Source organism: Aquarana catesbeiana, linkage group LG11 (genome assembly GCF_042186555.1).
Source record: "Aquarana catesbeiana isolate 2022-GZ linkage group LG11, ASM4218655v1, whole genome shotgun sequence".
Classification (NCBI taxonomy): Eukaryota; Metazoa; Chordata; class Amphibia; order Anura; family Ranidae; genus Aquarana; species Aquarana catesbeiana.
The window spans coordinates 41,614,210-41,636,071 of record NC_133334.1 but is presented as its reverse complement, the minus strand read 5'-3'; the positions used below and the strand labels follow the sequence as shown (position 1 = coordinate 41,636,071).

Sequence of the window (21,862 nt, the reverse complement as noted above, 5' to 3'; positions counted from 1 at the left end):
TCCTTGCTGGGGAGGAAGCTGTACCCAAGGGCTTACAGTGCAAGGTCCTCCCTGCACTGCTATATTCATGTTATGGATCTGTGATTTCTTGATCGTTACCCCACCAGTCATCAGATCACCAATAATAGGGGGGCAGCTCTAACATGGGATGAGGAACCAGTGCTGATTCTGCTAAGATAGCTTCTGCCACACAAAGACAAATAGGAGGCATGAAAATCAGTAACGGGGGAAGGATTATCTGTAGAGAGCCTATAGGCAATACTGGTGACTAGTCCTTTACCCTGTGCTTGCCTTTTCAGGCACAGCTTCCAAAGACAAGAAACTCTGTCTGCAAATATTAATAAACAGCAGACATTTTAATGAAAAATAACTGCAATCTGCTGACTACACTGGAGCAGAAATAGCTAAGGAAGAGTTACATAGGCAAAATTACACTTTGTCCTGCAAAGACTGAGCTAGAGTTCCCCTATTCCCTCTCTCTGCTGGAGTATAAAAAGTATTGTGATAATGGTCTCTTTAAGGTGTCTTATTGTTTTGAGTTAATATATATATATATATATATATATATATATATATATATATATATATATATATATATATATATATATATTTATCTATAAAAAATGTTTTCAATAAAAATTTTATGGGGAAAAAAAAAAAGAAAAAAGGAGTGCGATAAAGAACCTTCAAAGAAAAAAGTTACAACCAATATTAGGTGGTCATTTTCGATACAGTGCTCCCTACTAAACCTCCACTCACAGTCAAATTATTAGCTTTAGTTTGGGTCCTAAATAAATATTCTAAACCTGTGACCAATGAGAATTGTGTACGACGTTCGATCAGAATAAATTATCTGGAAGAGTACCTCTTTCTGCAGTTTGGGGAAAATCAGTTGGTCTAATATATTGTCTAGAATCCAAACCGGGAGCAAGTGGACCCAGCTGTCCAAGAAGTCCACCATGGGGGGGCAGTTTCTAGGCTGCCATTGGGAGATGATATTTCGTAAAAAGGGAACCCACGTCTCCCACAGGAGTCTGAAGAGAGACAAGAAGAGTCATTTCAGATACACCGTCATTAATATACAGACATTACATATTGCAGAAGCTGTAAATACAGTGAAACAATGTAAGCAACACAACCAGGCCACAGCCAGCTCTCTGGCTATCATTGAAATGATAATTCAGGATGCACTTGGCCAAAAACAGAAATGGACAGTTTTTTTTTTTTTATCATTTAAATGTAATTAAGGCGGCTGGCATTTTTTGTAGAGGTCGACCGATGCCGATATTTAGAAATCGCGGTGGGCGATGGCTGATATGTTATGCCGATTTTTTTGGACCAATATATTAGGCCGATTTTACTTTATTCTTTTTTTTTTTTTCCCTTCATCTCAAAAAATCTAACAGTTAGACCCCTTTCACACTGGGCATTTTTCAGGCGCTTTTGGGCTAAAAATAGCGCCTGTAAAGTGCCTGCAAAACGACTCCCCTGCAGTCTCAGTGTGAGAGCCCGAGTGCTTTTATACTGAGGCGGTGCGATGGCAGGATGTTAAAAAAAAGTCCTGCAAGCAGCATCTTCGGAGTGGTGTATACCACTGCTCCACCACTCCTGCCCATTGAAATGAATGCGCACCGCTGCCGAAGCACCTGCAAAGCGTTTCGGCAGCGGCGCATTTAACCCCTTTCTCGGCCGCTAGCTGGGTTATAAGCGCCCCGCTAGCAGCCGAATAGCGCCGCTAAAATGACGGTAAAGCGCCGCTAAAACTAGCAGCGTTTTACCGTCAATGCCTGCCCGCTCCAGTGTGAAAGCAGCCTTAAGTAATAAGTGATACAGAAAATGTTTTACATTTAAACATTTTTTATACAAAACAAACCTCCAATCAGTTCATTTGTATGTATAATTTAGATAAAAAAAATAAAAAAAACTATATCTTAAATATTAAATACACAAAAACAGGTAATCAAAACTTGAAATGGGCTAACTTTACTGCTTAGTTTTTTTTTAATTCATTAGTGTATTTTTTCAAAAAAAATTGTGTTTGAAAGACTGCTGAGCAAATACCGTGTGACATAAAATATTCCAACTACCGCTATTTTATTCCCTAGGGTCTCTGCTAAAAATGTATATATATATATATATATATATATATATATATATATATATATATATATATATATATATATATATATATATATATATATATATATATATATATATATATATATATATATATATATATAATGTTTGGGGGTTCTAAGTGATTTTCTAGCAGAAAATACAGGATTTTTACTTGTAAGCAACAAGTGTCAGAAAAGATTTAGTCTTTAAATGCTTAAACTGAGAACTTCTACACACAGAGTTCAACTCATTGATAAGTGTAAACATTGTATCTCTTTAGGTTCTTTTATCAGATTTGTCAGGCTGCCCAAAGAGGAGTCGCTTCACAGAAGACTTCAGGCAACTTGCATTGACTTCTTTTACAGAAGTCATTTGCAAGTCGCGCTGAAGTTATAATCGGCCTTTTTTATCAGCACAATCGGCTGATGTCGATTAAGTAAAAAAAGCCAAATATCGGCCAATATATCGGTCGACCTCTAATTTTTTGCACTGAAGGCAATGGGAGGCGGTTTTGCACTGAAGGCAATGGGATGCAATTATGCATTGAAGTTAATAGGATGCAGCATACCATTATTGGCACCTTTTTTTATTGGCAAAATGCAGATAACTATTTTTGGACAAAAATTTTCGGTGGTCGATATATCAGTGCATCCCTAAAATTGAGTGATCCCAGTGTAAGTGGTTGACTTTCTTGGGTGTATAATTATGCAACACATTTTATTTGCTGGTAAAAAATGTTCTAGTGCGCTAAAGGCATAGCATGTAGATCTTCGATTATAACCTATTAAAGTGGTCTTTTTTTGTGTATCTAATAAGTTGGAAGTAATAAGTGATTGCTTTAAAAAAAAAAAAAAAAGTCCAAAAAAAACCACATACATGTTGATCTTTTTCCAGGCGCATCCTCCTGCTTCTTCTGTGCTCTTCCATTCAAGAAAGACACTGATAACATCATCGCCTGTCACACAATTACACTACTCGGGACTATAGGTCTCATTATGCACTGCACTAGCATGCATGCATACCCCTTCATTATTATATCCGAGATAGCTGGCGCTCTCAATGACTTCCCTTGGAGAATTTGCTTGTTTTGCGAGGCTGTTTGCCTTCTGTGCATTCATCCTGGATGCATACTACAAAGGTAAACCAGTGTTGTACAAAAAGCCAGGTTTACTTTGGCTCTTGTGCACTCACTCAATTGTATTTTCTAAAAAAGTCTTGACAGTAATGCACTAGGCCTACGTGCCCTTCTGTTTTTTAGTCTAATTAAAGATTTCCCAATCTCAAAGTGCAACATTGGTGTAACCTTTCTGTCTCAGTAGAGAGCAGATGGTCATCATCCTCTACAGTCCATTTGATTTCTCAAGAATCCTTTAGCGCTTTTATTGCAAAGTGCTGTTTTTTGTTGTCTGGGCGCATACTACCCTAAACATTAGTAGCACCGAGTACACTGTCCAGCCCTGTTCAGCTGCAGCAGCTGTCAGACTTTTATAGACTTTTACAGGCTGCCAGCAATGGGACTGGAAGTTGCACCTGTGAGTGCTTTCACACCTGGGCAGTGCGCTTGTGGGACGTTAGAAAAAGTCCTGCAAGCAGCATCTTTGGGGCGGTTTGGGAGCGCTGTATATCAGCTGGGGTTACCGGAATGCAGAACAAACTAAACTGCACTCCTGTGATCCACCATAGAAGTACAGCCAAACAAGCTGTGGCTGTACTTCGCCTTTAAATAATCCCGAAAAATACACTGCTTGCATACACAAATTAGAGTTTAATAATTATGCATAGCCCCACATTGAATGTGAGGATTGTGGTATAAATGAGCCTTTAAACTTGTCCATATATGGCGCTTAGAGTCATGGATCACATAAAAGAATATTTTTGTGCAACCCAGAAAAGGTTATCATTCTGAAATTGCATGCGATTACATGATCAATACAGGTGCCAATATTGGTTAGCAGAGATTAAATAGCTGATAAAGAGAGTCTGCCATCTTTTTTTTTTCTTATATTTTAGGCTAGACATGTGAAAGTAAGCGGCTAATGTACACCTTATTAAAACTATATATAAAACAATTAATCCTTATATCGTTTGTAATTATGTACAAAACATTAGGGTAGTCACATGTGCTGGTGTCACTTCATGCCTCTCAGGCAGAGTCTATCTACTAAATACAACAAACTCCCTATAGCACTTTACTCTCACAATAATGTGATTTGGCATTGCTGACATGTGTCCTAATGAATCACGTGAAGTGTTAATCTTACTGACAGGTCCACTTTAAGAGACAAATGACAATCACTACCTGTGATACGGGTCCATGGCTGCATCCTGTGCACTATGGGAAAGATGACCTTCTTCCAGGAGATCCTTCCACTTTGTCATGACTTCAATGCCATACGTAGAGTCCTGAACAAAGACAAAAGACAAAATGCTGATATAGGAATGTATATCTGTTTACATTTTCAGTGTAAATGCCAGTTCGAGACTCTACAACAAAGGAATTATCTCTTCAAATACTGTTTGTGCAAGTGTTTCAACTACTGATAGTGGAATTTTATTACCAAGCCCTTCTTTAGACCAGGGGTCTCCAAACTTTCTAAAAAAAGGGCCAGGAGTCTTTCCTTCAGACTTTAGTGGGGCCGGACTATGGCCATTTAAAGTAGAAAATGTCCCGGCATCAGTGGGAGTAAACAATGCCCCATATTTGGTGTCAGTGAGGGGACTTGTGCCCCCTTGTTAGGGAATGATTCTTCCCACCAAATGACACTATCGTTGGTCTCATTGGGAGGAGTTATGCTCCTTCGTTGGCGTCAGTGGGGGGAATTATGTCACAATGTAGGTGTCAGAGGATGAAATAGTGCCCCAAAGGTCAGATAAAAGCAAGCAAGAGGTCACACCTGGCCCCTGGGCCGCAGCTTGGAGACCAATGCCTGAAACTAAGCTAAAGCTAGTCCAATGTAAGATTGCACTCAGACGACCTTATGTTCATTACATTATTTCCAATAGTTTCTGAGACCTCTGCTGACAAAAACAGAGGAACATTATACTGGGAGGGATGAAGAGAAGTTTGCTGTTACTTGTGGCTACTTGGGGTAAGGAGGGAGCTACAGAAAATGGTGCAACAAGAGGAGAAATTGGAGAAGCAGATTTCTGGGCTAGTCTGATAGGTCTTCAGAATCTACATGCAGAGTAGAGTATTGACCCAGAGCCTCCAGAAAGAAGTCAACGTCTCAATTCTGATGCACTGCTTGTGTAGGAAGAAAAGCAGAGGGGCAAGCTGGGCTGACAGGGTGGCATCCACAACAAAAAGCAGGAGAATAGGAGGCTATCCCCTGAATCTAAACCCCATAGCAACAGATGAGAAAGAGCAATTACTGGGAGGCTTGAAGCAGAGCCTAGACAAGGGGGAAACTGCAGGCCAAAATCATTCTCCCAAGGCTTTAAGGCAACACCAACAGATGTCCCCAGCAATGAATTGTCCAATGTAACAGAAGCTTGCCGGAGTGGAGATGCACTTAAAGTGAAACTAATCTTTTGGTTCAATTATATTTTATTTTTATGAATAGTTTAAATATTTTAAACTCATTAAATTAACCACTTGCTTAATGGGCACTTATACCCCCTTCCTGCCCAGGTCAATTTTCAGCTTTCAGTGCTGTTGCACTTTGGATGAAAATTGCGCGGTCCATGCAACACTGTACCCAAACAAGATTTTTATAATTTTTTTCACACAAATAGAGCTTTCTTTTGGTAGTATTTAATCACCACTGGGCTTTTTATTCTTTGCTAAAGAAATAAAAAAAGACCAAAAACAAAAAAACAAACAAACAAAACCAAAACATTTTTCATAGTTTGTTATAAAACTTTGCAAACAGGTAATTTTTCCCATTCACTATGTGCGCTGATAAAGCTGCACTGAAGGGCACTGGTAGGCAGCACTGATGGGCACCACTGGTGGACAATGAATAGCAGCACTGGTGGGCACAGATTAGCAGCACTGGAGTGCACTGAGGCAGGGACCTATGTCCCTGTAACATATCGCGAGGAGAAAAAAAAAGCAGATAACCGGCTTCTGTTTACTTCTGTGATCAGCTGTCATTGGCTGACAGCTGAACACGTGGTAAAGACTCGGCGTTCACAGAGTGTCCTGCCTGCGCACTGAGCAGAGCGATCACAGGAGGACGTCTATTGACATCCTCCCGGCACTGGAAGCCCGCACTGTAGCTGTCATTCGGCTATAGTGTGGGCAGAAAGTGGTAAATCTCATCTTTGTTTTACAAATACATACTGTAAGTAATGCTACGCAAATGATTCCCAGAACAGTATGGGTTGGCTAAAGGGATAACACAATACCAGCTATTTTCTTTATCTTTTTATCTTTCATTCAGGCTGGCTCTCATTGAAACTTCCAGGACTCAGGACTCATGAATGCTTACTGAACAAGAGGGATATGGAAGCAATTTCCACTGCCAGCATCACACTCCAGTCAAATGCCAAAGTGGCATCCCCCATGTTTTTACAAATAAATTCTTGGTTAGACCATGCTACTTTACTTTATAAGTGGTTGCTATGGAGTGATGAACATATCAATACATTCTTGCCCACAGATACTTTGTGAAAACAATAATTTTTTTTTGTGAACTTGGGGTGAAAAAACTGCCTGGTGCTTTGAAAAAGGAGCGAACATGGAAAAAACGTTTAGAACCACCGCTGTAGACTTGAACCGCCTACACATCAGGCGGTATCGGCTGGTTCAATAGAAACCGGCAAAGATTCTGCCCTTTTGTATGGCAGCAAGTCTGGCTTCTGTCGAAGGGGTATGACTGACAAAGGTCTGTTGATTGGCATCCGGACAACGCTCATAGCCAATGACTTAGAGCTCCTGACCGGTGTGTTCTGGCAGGGGGGCCCATCCCCCCATCAGAACACCATAGCTCAGCAAGGAGATCACACTGGATTGTTAGTACAGGATTTCCTCCTGAGCTCTTTAGTTTTTTCACTCAGCCCGCTAGGTTGAACGAAAAAAAAAAAAACAACTGATAGTGTGTACTAGGCTTTACTAAACTGTCTAAGTTCAGCAACAATCTTCTATGAAACTTTAGAAAACTGCAATGGCTAGAAAAGTAAGGGTGTAATCTTTCTCCACTTTACGCACCCTTAGAGGGTTCCAGTCTTTGAAGTATTCTTTCACCAGAGGATAAACAAGAGCCACGGCCAGGTCATCTTGACCAGACATCTTGTACTCCTCGTAGTATTTGTCTTGCAGCATCTGGAAAACCCGCGCGCACTCATCCAGTGTGAGTGGATTTTCACAGCCAGGCTGCAGCCTCTGTTCACACTCCTCCACCGTCTTCAGGACCTGACTCAAGTTGTAAATGGCCTTCTCCTCCCTCCCCATCACTTCAGACAGCTTCTCCAGCTCATGAGTCAGGTTCACCACCATGTCCTTCTCATACTGCAGCTGCCGGTCGTTCTGGATGATCTCCTGCTCCGTCATGTCAATCAGCAGCTGAAGATTGTGCTCTAGTTCTGGCAGAGCAAACCCTTGAGGCTTCTCCTCCTTCACTCCTGGTGCTGTGCTTTCTCCCGGCACGTTGTGCTTGTGCGAGAACTGACTGTAGCTGTAGTAAACCTTCTGTTCCCGTCCCGTCATATCAATTACCTGAAGAACAAGGAAAAGAAAAAATTTGTACGACGATTAATAACTAATAATTCTGGTGGCTTTAGAGATCAAACCTAGAAAACCTTTGGGTGGATTTTAATATATTTTCTTTAAATATAACTACAAAAAATATTAGGTTACATTTTTTTTTAAATGTATGTTCTGTGTCTCTTATTTTCAAAATGCGTCTTTTATTTTCCAAAAAAAAAAAAAATCTAACATATGACAATAAATTCTCAGATGGTTTCCCCCTTCCTCCACTGACCTAAACAAAATTTATCTTGCAATCATAGTTCTTGCATGCTGAGAAAAGTGTTCTGCAGGCATTGTGATTCAGTTTGTAGATGGTGATCTAAAGTAGGTTGCTTATGACACAATCTACAGATTAAAACGGTAGCAGGCAGATGACATCGAGATCTCCACCTCAGCCAATCATAGGAAGCCTTGTATTCATTAAAAAAAAAAACACACAATACTTCCTCTGAATGGCTAAGAATCTCTCAGTCAGACTCAAGTCCCCGAAGCGCCGAACACAGCTCTGCATACTGTATGTGTACAGTGCTGACAGCACTTACATTACTTAAAGAATAATAATTTTTGGGCCAGCTTGGCCCAAACTATTTTTAAAGTGAAAGTGAACATGGTCTTAGGCTTTAAGAATTGTGTTGGCAGGCTTTTGTTTGTCAGATGGGTTTTGTCTGTCACAGGTGTTGCATTGCCATATAAGTCTATGGGAATGCAAAACCAACTTGAAGCAAGTTAAACGCAGGTCAGAAGGTGGTCAAGTCAACTGCAGGTCAAAAGCATCTGTCGAATTCTGAATAATTTCAGAAATGTCAAAAACCAATGCCAAACTGATGTCACTGACACAAGCCCAAAGCCTGTCAAAAAAGGTCCATCTTTTCTGCAGGTCAGTAACCATCAGGCATTGAAGTACACAATATTACCAAAAGTACTGAGATGCCTGCCTTTACACACACATGAACATTAAAGTGGAGGCCCGCCCACCGCTGCAAAAATTAAAAGCCAGCTGCTACACATACTGCAGCTGCTGACTTATAATAATAGTACACTTACCTGTCCTGGAGTCCAGGTGGGCACCGCAGCTGATGCTTCCATCAGCTGTCGGGTGCTCCCGCCGCCATAAAAAGTAAGGGAACCCGGTAGTGAAGCATTACGGCTTCCCGCCAGGTTCCTACTGCGCATGCGCGAGGCACCCGCTGCGCTCTTCTACTGGCCCGGCAAGGGGGGAAGGAGGAGGGAGCCAAACGGTGACATCAATGGCTGCGACTCCTGGAAGTGGGGACAGACAGGTATCCGTTCCCCCCTCCCCCCCCAAAAGGTGCTACATGTGGCACCGGAGGGGGGGAAAGGAAACAAATGAGCGGAAGTTCCACTTTTGGGTGGAAATCCACTTTATTGGCATCACAGTCTTAGTCTGTAGGGTGCAATATTGAGTTGGCCCACCCTTTGCAGCTATAGCAGCTTCAACTATTGTGGGAAGGCTGCCAACAAGGTTTAGGAGTGTGTCTATGGGAATGTTTGACCATTCTTCCAGAAGCGCATTTGTGAGGTCAGGTACTGATATTGGACGAGAAGGCCTGGCTCGCAGTCTGCGCTCTAATTCATCCCAAAGGTGTTCTATCGGGTTGAGGTCAGGACTCTGTGCAGGCCAGTCATGTTCCACCACCCCAAACTCGCTCATCCACGTTTTTATAGGCCTTGCTTTGTGCACTGGTGCGCAGTCATGTTGGAACAGGAAGGGGCCATCCCCAAACTGTTCCCACAAAGTTGGGAGCAGGAAATTGTCCAAAATGTCTTGGTACATAGAGAAGAGACTGCGAGCCAGGCCTTCTCGTCCACATCTGAAAGAATGGTCAAACATTCCCATAGACACATTCCTAAACCTTGTTGACAGCCTTCCCAGAAGAGTTGAAGCTGTTATAGCTGCAAAGGGTGGGCCAACTCAATATTGAACCCTACGGACTAAGACTAGGATGTCATTAAAGTTCATGTGCGTGTAAAGGCAGGTGTCCCAATACTTTTGGTAATATTGTGTATATGATCAGAAGTCTATGGGCTGCTTAACAAGCACAACTAGGACCATACTAAGGCAAAAGATACTAGCCCCAGACATAATAATTAGCCAAGTTATTATAGTGGACAGATCTACATAGTGCTCTCCACCGAATAAGGGTCAGTCTGTAATCACACAGGTTATGGCTCAGTCAGAAATTGCTCTTTGTCTACTGATTTAAAGCAGAGCTCCACCCAAAAGGGGAAGCTTGTTCGCACCCTCCCCCTCCACTCTGCCACATTTGGCACTTTTTTGGGGGGTAGGTACCCGCTCAAAGTTCTGGGTAAGACTGCCATGGTGATCTCCGAGTACTTCCGGCCCCTCCTCCTTCCCCCTGCTGCCTTCTAGGACACACACAGGTCCCAGAAGACAACGGGACTATTCAGAAAGTGCATGGGCAGTGAAGATGCCGGCGCCTGCCGAAGCCAAATGACGAATCGGCTCGGGTTGCCCATATCTCAGGCTCCCTGGACAGGTAAGTGTTCTTATATTAAAAGTCAGCAGATGCAGAATTTGGAGCTGCTGACTTCTAATTATTTGTGCATTGATTGCATTTTATACATTTTATTAACATGTAAAAGTCTACCTTGTGTAGACGTCCAAAGCCCTGACCCTGCCATCTTGGAAGTAATCTCTGCATTCCCAAAAGGGGAAGCTCTGCTTATCTTCTTCCTCCCCCCATTTGGCACCTTTCGGGGGAGGGAGTGGGGAATAGGTACCTGCTTTTGACAGGTACCCTTCCCCACTCCTGGGAGACTTGGCTGCAGCAAGGCCCCCAGAAGTTCAGCCCCCTCCTCTTTCCCCCGCTGCCATGCCATTCACAAAGCTGAGCATGCTTCACGCATGCACAGTAGGGAACTGGCTGGTAACCCACAAGGCTTCACTGACGGTTTCCCTTACAGGCAATGGTGACTGCAACACCCAATAGCCGATTAAAACATCGGCTAGGGTAGCGACATCGCTAGATCCCTGGACAGATAGGCGTCCTAACATTAAAAGTCATCAGCTACAGTATTTGTATCTGCTGACTTATTTTATTCGTGGGGGGGGGGGGCTGGACCTCCCCTTTAAGTGACACTCTATAGTATTCCCCTTTGCACCTCCCCCAGAAACTACAAAAAGGGGTATATAGTGGGGAGAGGTGAGGGGTGGCAGAGTTGGGCCAGCACAGACCGCATATAGACGTCGTTAGAAGAGTAGATGGCTAGGACATGCAAGAGGGGAGGGGGCTGGGTACCCCATGTTGCAGGGTACCCTGAGGACCCTCAAACCCGAGGACACTGCAGTATAAAAATGTCAACCTATCTGAAAATGAGCCAAACTACATGAGCTATCCCCCAGTATTTACCAAGCTCATCAATTTAGCAGAACTAACCTTGACTTGAGATATTTCTTTCTGAGGGGCGCTGATGATTTTCCCCCCTTTCCCTTTTGCTTTCAGCTCCTCCACTGTCTTGTAGACATACTTAGGCTTCTTCTTGGCTCCACCAGGGTCTTTTCTCCATTGACTCAGCTCCTTCTGAAATTCCTGAACAAGATATAGAAACAAAATGTTCACAGGTCACTTACAGTTCTTAAATAAAAAAAAATAAAAATAAAAAAAAAAAGCTAGTTACTATCAAGGCTGAAAAAACAGTGCAAAGTCTTTCAAGCTCTGTATGCAATTACACATTAGGAGTCTGTCCTAGGACTTTTTAGCACATGTTTAACCATTTAAAACAATTCACTTTTGTATTTTATTTTTTTTTTTTTTACTTTGTGTGTTATCAGACTTTATATTGTGCTCACTGGGCTCCAAGGCCATGAGTTTGCTTAATTTGAGGAATCTTAATATCTAAGCATTTATTCAGCTCACATAGTGTATTCCTTTTTGCACAAATGGTTTACTATTTACCACTTGAAGACCAGGCTTTATCTGGCACTTTTTGTTTACAAGTTGAAATCAGTATTTTTTGCTAGAAAATTTTTTAGAATGCCCGAACATTATACATTTTTTTTTTTTTAGCAGAGATCCTAGGGAATAAAATGGCAATTGTTGCAATTTTTTTATGTCACGGTATTTGCACAGCGGTTTCGCAAATACAATTTTTTGGGGAAAAAATACACATAATGAATTGAAAAAAAACCCACAATATTTAACCCAATTTTTTTTAATAAAATGTGAAAGATTATGTTACGCTGAGTAAATCGATACCCAACATGCCACATTTTAAATTTGTGCATGCTCGTGGAATGGTGACAAACTACGGTACTTAAAAATCTCCATAGGTGATGTTTTTAACGCCTTTAGAGTTTACCAGTTTAGAGTTACAGAGAAGGTCTGGCACTAGAATTATTGTTCTTGCTCTAACACCCACAGCGATACCTCACACGTGTCACCGTTTACATATGCGTTCACTTCACGGAGGGTTTGGGCGCTTTAAGTTTTTTATTTTAATTTTAATTTTTTTACACTGTCCCTTTAATTTTTTTTTTTATAACTTTTATTCCTATTACAAGAAATGTAAACATCCCGGAAGTGACTTCATGACGTCGCTCCAGTCCTCCAAGGCCATAGAGTCGATCAAAGAGTATCTACTCTTTGATCGCCTATGGAAGCAGCTGGCCGCACCATCAAAGCGTTTCTCGGGCAAACGGCAGAAACGGTAAACCAGAGAAACACCGGCGAGCAGCGGGAGGGGGAAAGCATTCCAGCGGATCATGAGCCGCTTGGAATGCTTTCATGAGAAGCCAGCCACAACAAACAGTACCGGGGTTATGGCTGATATCTTTATTCATAATCTCGGTAAACCACTAGCAAACCCCAACGTGTTTATATATGTATTGTGGTTGGCAAGTGGTTAATGTCCATTGCATCGTGTTTCAGAAGACATGGAAAATGTTGCATACGTAAAAAAAAAAGTAAAAAAAGCAATAAACTCACCTGCTCCTCTTCATCCTCAGAATCCACAACAGGAAAATCCTTCAGAGACTGCTTAGTTCTCTCCGATCCGTAAGCACCCACCGCCCCTTTGCCTTTTCTCTGCTTGGCCTCAATAGGTGCAATAATACCTGAAGAAAGACAAATGCAGACTTCAGACTGCTATGTTTTTCAGATGCAACAAAAATATGGCAGACACATGTGGATATAATAATTATGACCTGAATAAAAAAACTTTAATAAGAGTCTTATAATAAATATAACTTTATTTTGTCTTTCCTTTTTAAAACAAAAGCCAATATCCGACCTGGATGATATCCTAAGCCAGATACCCAAAGCGACCCAAAAAAATGAATACATGCATAAAGTCATAACTTCAGGCGCTATTAACTTACAACCTCAGGAGTATACCACAACACTAAAAAAAATATGGGATTTCTGGTCTAGATCCACCTTTATACTCCCTTCATGAACAGAACCCTTTACAGATGAAGTTCTGCTTCAAATTGCCACACACACCAAGAATCGAGTACACTTGCCTCTTATAGCTAAACAAAAGATGTCTGTAACCAGAAGTTGGCACAGAAGGAAAGAAAGGTGATGGGACTTTACATGAGGCGTGTCATAGCAATGATGATACGCAATTTATTTATATGAATATAATTTGATAGCACAATCAATCCATGATTGAGAAATGCATAATATATTCTAAACAATAATAATGATAATAATAATATTATAATGGGATTCAACCACAAAAGACTAACATACCAATTATGATAATAAATATTTATTACAGATAATCAATAAACATAATAATTGGTACAAAGAATTCAGAAACAATGATACAGATCATCATATAAACATAATTAACAGGATAAAATAGGTCATACATCCTATGTAAAAGCCAATACATAGTTAATTTGAAAATGCAAAATTCATAATTTGGCCAGGCTAGTCTTGGCACCCCGAGTTGGAAACTCTACACGTTTCATGGCTTACAGCCACTCATCAGGAGTAGGATGCAAGATTATACAATCAGTTTAAAGGCTGTGCTCAGCTTTTAAATAAGAATAATCGGTGGCCTAGGATATGATATCTCTCCCTCGGGTTGAGCTGGGAGACCCCCCCCCCCAAAGATTAAAGACCAGGGGGAACAGCCATTGGACAAGACAGACCACCACGACACAGTTCCTGATTGTGATGTGCGTGCACTCAACATACACCCAATACAGTTACGATGGTAGGATGGCTAATAATGCCAAGGAGGAATGTGTGCAAAACTGCAGATATGTGAAAAGGGATGTCAGAAAAGGCAATCCCTGTGTAGGATCAGTGGCTTGCAGCAGCAGAGTGAGCTGTCCCATGTGAAGTGAAAGAGTGAAATGAAAGCTTTAGACAGAAAAAAGGTAGATAAAGCACCTGGACCAGATGGCATCCACCCACGGATCCTAAAAGAATTGAGCTCTGTCATTTCAAGGCCATTGTTTCTAATATTAAGGGGTAGGAGAGTTTAATAAAAGACCACATAGATGAGTTCTTGCTGGAAAAAAATATTTTAAGCAACAGACAGCATGGATTCATGAAAGACAGAAGTTGTCAAACAAACCTGATTTTTTTTTATGAGTTGGTAAGTAAAACCTGGGGGTTTTGGTAGATCATAAGCCCAATAATAGCATGCAATGCCAAGCTGCGGTTTCCAAAGCGAGCAAAGTGTTTTTTTTATTAGGAGAGGTATGGACTCTAGAGAGAGAGATATCATTTTCCCCCCCTGTACAAATCATTAGTAAGACCTCATCTGGAATATGCAGTTCAGTTTTGGGCACCAGTTCTCAAAAAGGATATCGGGGAACTGGAGAAAGTGCAGAGAAGGGCAACCAAACTGATAAGAGGCATGGAGGAGCTCAGCTATGAGGAAAGATTAGAGGAACTGAATTTTTTCTTTCTTGAGAAGAGGAGATTAAGGGGGATATGATCAACACGTACAAATATATAAGTGGTCCATATAGTGAACTTGGTGTTGAGTTATTCACTTTAAGGTCATCACAGAGGAAACGGGGGGCACTCTTTACGTCTGAGGAAAAAAGATTTCATCTCCAAATACGGAAAGTAAGAGCTGTAAAAATGTGGAATAGACTCCCTCCAGAGGTGGTTCTAGCAAGCTCAGTAGATTGCTTTAAAAAAAGTCCTGGATTCTTTCCTAAATGCACATAATATAACTGGGTACTAACATTTATATTTAAAGTTGATCCAGGGAAAATCTGATTGCCTCTCGGGGGATCAGGAAGACATTTTTTCCCCTGCTGTAGCAAATTGGAGCGTGCTTTGCTGGGGTTTTTGGCTTCCTCTGGATCAACTTTGGGTATAGGATTGTGTATATGGGATTGTATTATTTATTTATTTTTGTTGCACTAGATGGACTTGTGTCTTTTTTTCAACCTAACTATGTAATCCAATTATATTATTACCATTTTTATTATTGTTTAAAATATATTATGCATTTCTGAATCATGGATTACCCTATTTGATTGCGTTATCAAATTACATTTATATAAATAATGTATCATTGCTTTGACACGCCTCATGTAAAGTCCCATCACCTTTCTTTCCTTCTGTACCAATATATTAGGGATGGAGTCATGCCATTGTTGGTTATGTCAGGTCACATTTACCTTTAGTTTCAACCAGAAGTTACCTTCTGTGGGTTGAAGTTAGACGTATACTTCCATTTTTCCAGTAAATGTTTGCTTTTACTGAACATTTCCTGCCTCCTAAATGTTCCTGTTGTGACCAACAGGCAGGTTTGGGGAGTAACCTGGGTTTGGGAATGGTTTACTTTAATAATGATACATCAAACAGCAAGCTGATACACCTTTACCAAGTTCATTGTTATCCAATAGAACAGTATTGCAGTTGGCAGTACCTTGAGCATTCTTCCCCAGGCCTCTGCCTTGTACATAACCCATCTTCTGAAGGAGTTTCTGTCCAATCCCCTTGGTGTGCCTCTCCCAGGAACCAAAATCAGTATTAGACTTTATTCCTCCAGCAAATGTTTTCTGGGTTGGCTTAAAGTTTCCCCCCTGCAGGATAAAAAACACATAGTCATTATTAACTGTCTGCTGAAAGAGAGCACATCCAAAAGGTAAGTGTGTCAAAATGTGCACCTATGTGTTGGTCACCCCAACCCCCTCCCTACTGCCATCTTCCTACTCCACTTCTACAGGCAGGGCCTCCAGGTATAGGGATGCATACGACTACCCCATTGTAACACCTTTCCACCCTCCAGTATTGCTTACCTGGGTGTATGATGTCACTTTTTCCCCACATGATGAATACAAAGCTTTCCCTGATTGGCTTAGGTGGGAGGGCTGTATATACTATATGTAGCCTCAGCATTATACATTCCTGTGTTTCAGCAGCGAGACGGAAACTTCCCGTACTGCTCTCAGAACAAAATGGAGTTGAGCGCTGCTCAACCATTCACAGGGAGCTTTGTATTTTCTGAATGATTGGCTGAGGCGGGTGCATGATGTCACATCCTTCACCTCAGCCAATCAGAGAATCTTTGTATTCATTTATAGAATACAAAGCTTTGTGAGAATGGCTGAGCAGCACTCAGCCCAACCTAAAGCGATTGTAAAGGCTAATTTTTTTTAGTTAAAAATAACAAAAACACATTATATACTTACCTGCTCTGTGTAGTGGTTGTGCACAGCCCTGATTCTCCTCTTCTCGGGTCCCTCGCTGGCTCCCATGGCCCCTCCCTCCTGTTGAGTGCCACCACAGCAAGCAGCTTGCTATGGGGGCACCCGAGCGTGACAACAGCTCCCTGTGTCCATTCAAACAAGGAACCGCTGCCTGGCCCCGCCCCCTTTTCTCCTTATTGGCTGGCTGACTTTGACTGACAGCAGTGGGAGCTAATGGCGCTGCCCTGCTTGTTGTCTTAGCCAATGAAGAGGAAGCCGAGACGCTCCTGCAATATCACTGGATATAGAGAGACCACAGGTAAGTATTGGGGGTCATTGGCTGACTGACTTTGATTGACAGCAGTGGGAGTTAATGGTGCTGCCCTGCTGTCTCAGCCAATGAGGAGGAAGAGTTCCGGGCAGCCTAGACACTCCTGCAACATCGCTGGATATAGAGGAACCTCAGGTAAGTATTGGGGGGGGGGGGGGCATTGGCTGACTGACTTTGATTGACAGCAGCAGGAGCTAATGGCGCTGCCCTGCTTGTTGTCTCAGCCAATGAGGAGGAAGAGTTCCAGGCAGCCGAGACACTCCTGCAACATCGCTGGATCTAGAGGGACCTCAGGTAAGTATTGGGGGGGGGCTGATGCACATAGAAGGCTTTTTATCTTAATGCACGGAATGCATTCAGGCAGTCCATGCAGCTCTGCCCCCTCTTTCTCCTGATTGGCCAACTGACATTGATTGACAGCAGCAGGAGCCAATGGTGCCGCTACTGTGTCTCAGCCAATCAGGAGGGAGAGTCCCGGATGGCCGAGGCACTCATGCACATCGCTGGATAGAGATGGGGCTCAGGCAAGTATTAGGGGGCTACTACACACAGAAGGTTTTTTATCTTAATACATAGAATGCATTAAGATAAAAAAAAAAACAACAAGAAATTACAACCACTTCAATGTGTGCGCCACAGCTATTATTATTTCCAAATCAGTGACAAGACACTATAACTTTTACCGTCCGCAGCTTCTTTGATTCAAACTCCTTCGGCAGTTCTTCTCTCTTCGTTGGGATTTCATCATCAGAATCGCTATTGGATTTCTCCTCAGCCGCAGGCTTACGGATTCCCGCACTGATAAAGTTCACAGGGGCTGTATAGTCCCGGGACCTGATGGAAGAAGAATAGCAATGTGGCAAGTTTGTTTTGTACATACCTGAGGCATTTTTAGAACATATATGGGGTTATCTTAAAACAAAAAAGCGGTTTTGATCCTGCAAAGGAATTGATGGCCGTTCATATATATAATAAACCTTTTTGTGGGCCATGACACATGCGTGCGGTGACAAAGAGGTTGAGCTCTAACACCTACACATGTCCATGGGTGGCAGAGCTTTTTGTACTGAGAACACGCTCACAGAACAGTAACCACGCTTTCAGTCTCTAATAAACGACCAGCTCCTGGTCATGTGACCACAATGATAGCCAATCACAGCGGTCACAATAGGCCGCAGAGACCGGCAGATTATGGGCCTTGAATGGTATTGTGAGCTTTTCCTGTAATTGAATTTATCTCTGCGGATGTTCTGCAGTGCTGAGTGCACTGGCTGGCACTAAAGTGAGGACCTGAGGAGAATGTACCCAGAAAAATATAGAATGGAGGTTCTAGCCTGTTCTCACCCTGTAGATCCAAAACAACAAAGTTTTGGCTGAATTTCCACTTTAACCACCTCCAGTCCAGGCCTTTTCTGGCACTTTTTGTTTACATGTAACAATTAGTTTTTTTTTGCTACAAAATTAGTTAGAACCCCCCAAACATATTTTGTTTTAAAATCAGAGGCCCTAGAGAATAAATTGGTGGGACACCCAAACCTCACGCGAATGTGGCTAAACCTAAACTGGTGATTTTCTCTTATTTTTCTTGAGCCATGAAGATCAAAGGAACCCTGCGGCCAGATCTTTCATTTCAACCCAAATTTTTCCCATAATATTAAAGTGGTTGTAAACCTTTATATATACCCAGTGAAGTGACTGGTCTCAGGTGACGCACCTCAGGTGATAAAAAAAATCCTCCTACATAAGTTGTACTCGTTTATCTGCAGTATTCTCTTCTCTACAGCTGTTCAAAGTGCAGAATTTATAAAGCTTTCTAAGCTTTCAGAAAGCAGGGGGCGGAGAGATGAAGTTACACTCTGCACACAGGAACAGAGTTGAGGTTGTCAGTAACAGGCTGTGTGCTGGAGCTCCCTCCCCTGTCACCATTTTTCTCTTGGTGTCAGGAAAACCTGTCAGAAATGACTCATGCTGATAGCAGAGGAACGAGGCAGCTGACAGAATTGAGAACACAATAGGTTTTGTTCATATTTTATGTCTGAGGTTTACAACCACTTTAATGTATGGTACGTATGTTATTTAAAAGGCCTCTTTCAGATGGAGTGGAATCATTTTTTAACCACTTGCCGACCGCCTCACGCCTATATACGTGAGCAGAGCGGCACGGGCAGGCAAAATCACGTACCTAGTACGTGATTGCCTTCCAGCGGGTGGGGGGTCCGATCGGACCCCCCCCCCCCGGTGCCAGCTGCGGTCGGCATTTGGCTGGGAGCATTGAGAGACGAGGGGGAGGCCATCCGATCGTGGCCCCCCCCTCGCGATCGCTCCCAGCCAATGAGAAACATCCCCTGCCTCTGTATAGTACACAGAGGCAGAGGATGTGATGTCATCTCTCCTCGGCTCGGTAGTTTCCGTTCCAGCGCCGAGGAGAGATGACATGTAAGTAAGTGCACAACACAAACACACACAGTAGAACATGCCAGGCACACTAAACACCCCGATCCCCCCCCGATCCTCCCCCCCCGTCACAAACTGACACCAAGCAGGTTTTTTTTTTTTCCTGATTACTGCATAGTGTCAGTTTGTGACAGTTAGCAGTGGTAGGACAGTTAGTATTACCCCCCTGTAGGTCTAGGGTACCCCCCTAACCCCCCCTAATAAAGTTTTAACCCCTTGATCACCCCCCGTCACCAGTGTCGCTAAGCGATCATTTTTCTGATCGCTGTATTAGTGTCGCTGGTGACGGTAGTTAGGGAGGTAAATATTTAGGTTCGCCGTCAGCGTTTTATAGCGTCGGGGACCCCCATATACTATCTAATAAATGTTTTAACCCCTTGATTGCCCCCTAGTTAACCCTTTCACCACTGATCACCGTATAACCGTTACGGGTGACGCTGGTTAGTTCGTTTATTTTTTATAGTGTCAGGGCACCCGCCGTTTATTACCGAATAAAGGTTTAGCCCCCTGATCGCCCGGCGGTGATATGCCTCGCCCCAGGCAGCGTCAGATTAGCGCCAGTACCGCTAACACCCACGCACGCAGCATACGCCTCCCTTAGTGGTATAGTATCTGTACGGATCAATATCTGATCCGATCAGATCTATACTAGCGTCCCCAGCAGTTTAGGGTTCCCAAAAACGCAGTGTTAGCGGGATCAGCCCAGATACCCGCTAGCACCTGCGTTTTGCCCCTCCGCCCAGCCTAGCCCAGCCCACCCAAGTGCAGTATCGATCGATCACTGACACTTACAAAACACTAAACGCATAACTGCAGCGTTCGCAGAGTCAGGCCTGATCCCTGCGATCGCTAACAGTTTTTTTGGTAGCGTTTTGGTGAACTGGCAAGCACCAGCCCCAGGCAGCGTCAGGTTAGCGCCAGTACCGCTAACCCCCACGCACGCACCGTACACCTCCCTTGGTGGTATAGTATCTGAACAGATCAATATCTGATCCGATCAGATCTATACTAGCGTCCCCAGCAGTTTAGGGTTCCCAAAAACGCAGTGTTAGCGGGATCAGCCCAGATACCTGCTAGCACCTGCGTTTTGCCCCTCCGCCCGGCCCAGCCCACCCAAGTGCAGTATCGATCGATCACTGTCACTTACAAAACACTAAACGCATAACTGCAGTGTTCGCAGAGTCAGGCCTGATCTCTGCGATCGCTAAAAGTTTTTTTGGTAGCGTTTTGGTGAACTGGCAAGCGCCAGTGGCCTAGTACACCCCAGTCGTAGTCAAACCAGCACTGCAGTAACACTTGGTGACGTGGCGAGTCCCATAAGTGCAGTTCAAGCTGGTGAATGCAGCAGGAAGGGCACTATGGGCACGACGGTCCTGTGTTTGTCTTTTTGGTGGCAGCGGGACACTACTTGTGCTTGCCACCTGGCAAGCACAGGTAGTGTCCCGCTGCCACCAAAAAGACAAACACAGGACCGTCGTGCCCATAGTGCCCTTCCTGCTGCATTCGCCAATCCTAATTGGGAACCCACCGCTTCTGCAGCGCCCGTACTTACCCCCCATTCACATCCCCAACCAAATGCAGTCGGCTGCATGAGAGGCATTTTTATGTCCTCCCGAGTACCCCTACCCAGCGAACCCCCCCAAAATAGATGTCGTGTCTGCAGCAAGCGTGGATATAGGCGTGACACCCGCTATTATTGTCCCTCCTGTCCTGACAATCCTGGTCTTTGCATTGGTGAATGTTTTGAACGCTACCATTCACTAGTTGAGTATTAGCGTAGCGTACAGCATTGCACAGACTAGGCACACTTTCACAGGGTCTCCCAAGATGCCATCACATTTTGAGAGACCCAAACCTGGAATCGGTTAGTTATAAAAGTTACAAGTTTGCAAAAAAACCACAAACAAAAATAAAAAAAAATAGTTGTTGTTTTATTGTTCTCTCTCTCTATTCTCTCTCTATTGTTCTGCTCTTTTTTACTGTATTCTATTCTGCAATGTTTTATTGTTATTATGTTTTATCATGTTTGCTTTTCAGGTATGCAATTTACTTTACTTTACCGTTTACTGTGCTTTATTGTTAACCATTTTTTTGTCTTCAGGTACGCCATTCACGACTTTGAGTGGTTATACCAGAATGTTGCCTGCAGGTTTAGGTATCATCTTGGTATCATTCTTTTCAGCCAGCGGTCGGCTTTCATGTAAAAGCAATCCTAGCGGCTAATTAGCCTCTAGACTGCTTTTACAAGCAGTGGGAGGGATTGCCCCCCCCCCCCCTCACCGTCTTCCGTGTTTTTCTCTGGCTCTCCTGTCTCAACAGGGAACCTGAGAAAGCAGCCGGTGATTCAGCCAGCTGACCATAGAGCTGATCAGAGACCAGAGTGGCTCCAAACATCTCTATGGCCTAAGAAACCGGAAGCTACGAGCATTTTATGACTTAGATTTCGCTGGATGTAAACAGCGCCATTGGGAAATTGGGGAAGCATTTTATCACACCGATCTTGGTGTGGTCAGATGCTTTGAGGGCAGAGGAGAGATCTAGGGTCTAATAGACCCCAATTTTTTCAAAAAAGAGTACCTGTCACTACCTATTGCTATCATAGGGGATATTTACATTC

The 21,862-nt window shown here is 43.0% G+C and overlaps 1 protein-coding gene across 1 annotated transcript in view; it reads right to left on the bottom strand.

Moving 5' to 3' along the window:
• TFIP11 (tuftelin interacting protein 11) overlaps positions 1-21,862 on the bottom strand; it is a 39,229-nt gene that overhangs the window by 9,061 nt on the left and 8,306 nt on the right. The window contains exons 3-9 of the mRNA XM_073604211.1: positions 17,475-17,625; positions 15,698-15,854; positions 12,778-12,905; positions 11,230-11,382; positions 7,271-7,777; positions 4,418-4,521; positions 866-1,034 (exon numbers count right to left, since the gene is read on the bottom strand). Coding sequence (XP_073460312.1) covers positions 866-1,034; positions 4,418-4,521; positions 7,271-7,777; positions 11,230-11,382; positions 12,778-12,905; positions 15,698-15,854; positions 17,475-17,625 — 1,369 coding nt within the window. The remainder of the gene's footprint in view (positions 1-865; positions 1,035-4,417; positions 4,522-7,270; positions 7,778-11,229; positions 11,383-12,777; positions 12,906-15,697; positions 15,855-17,474; positions 17,626-21,862) is intronic.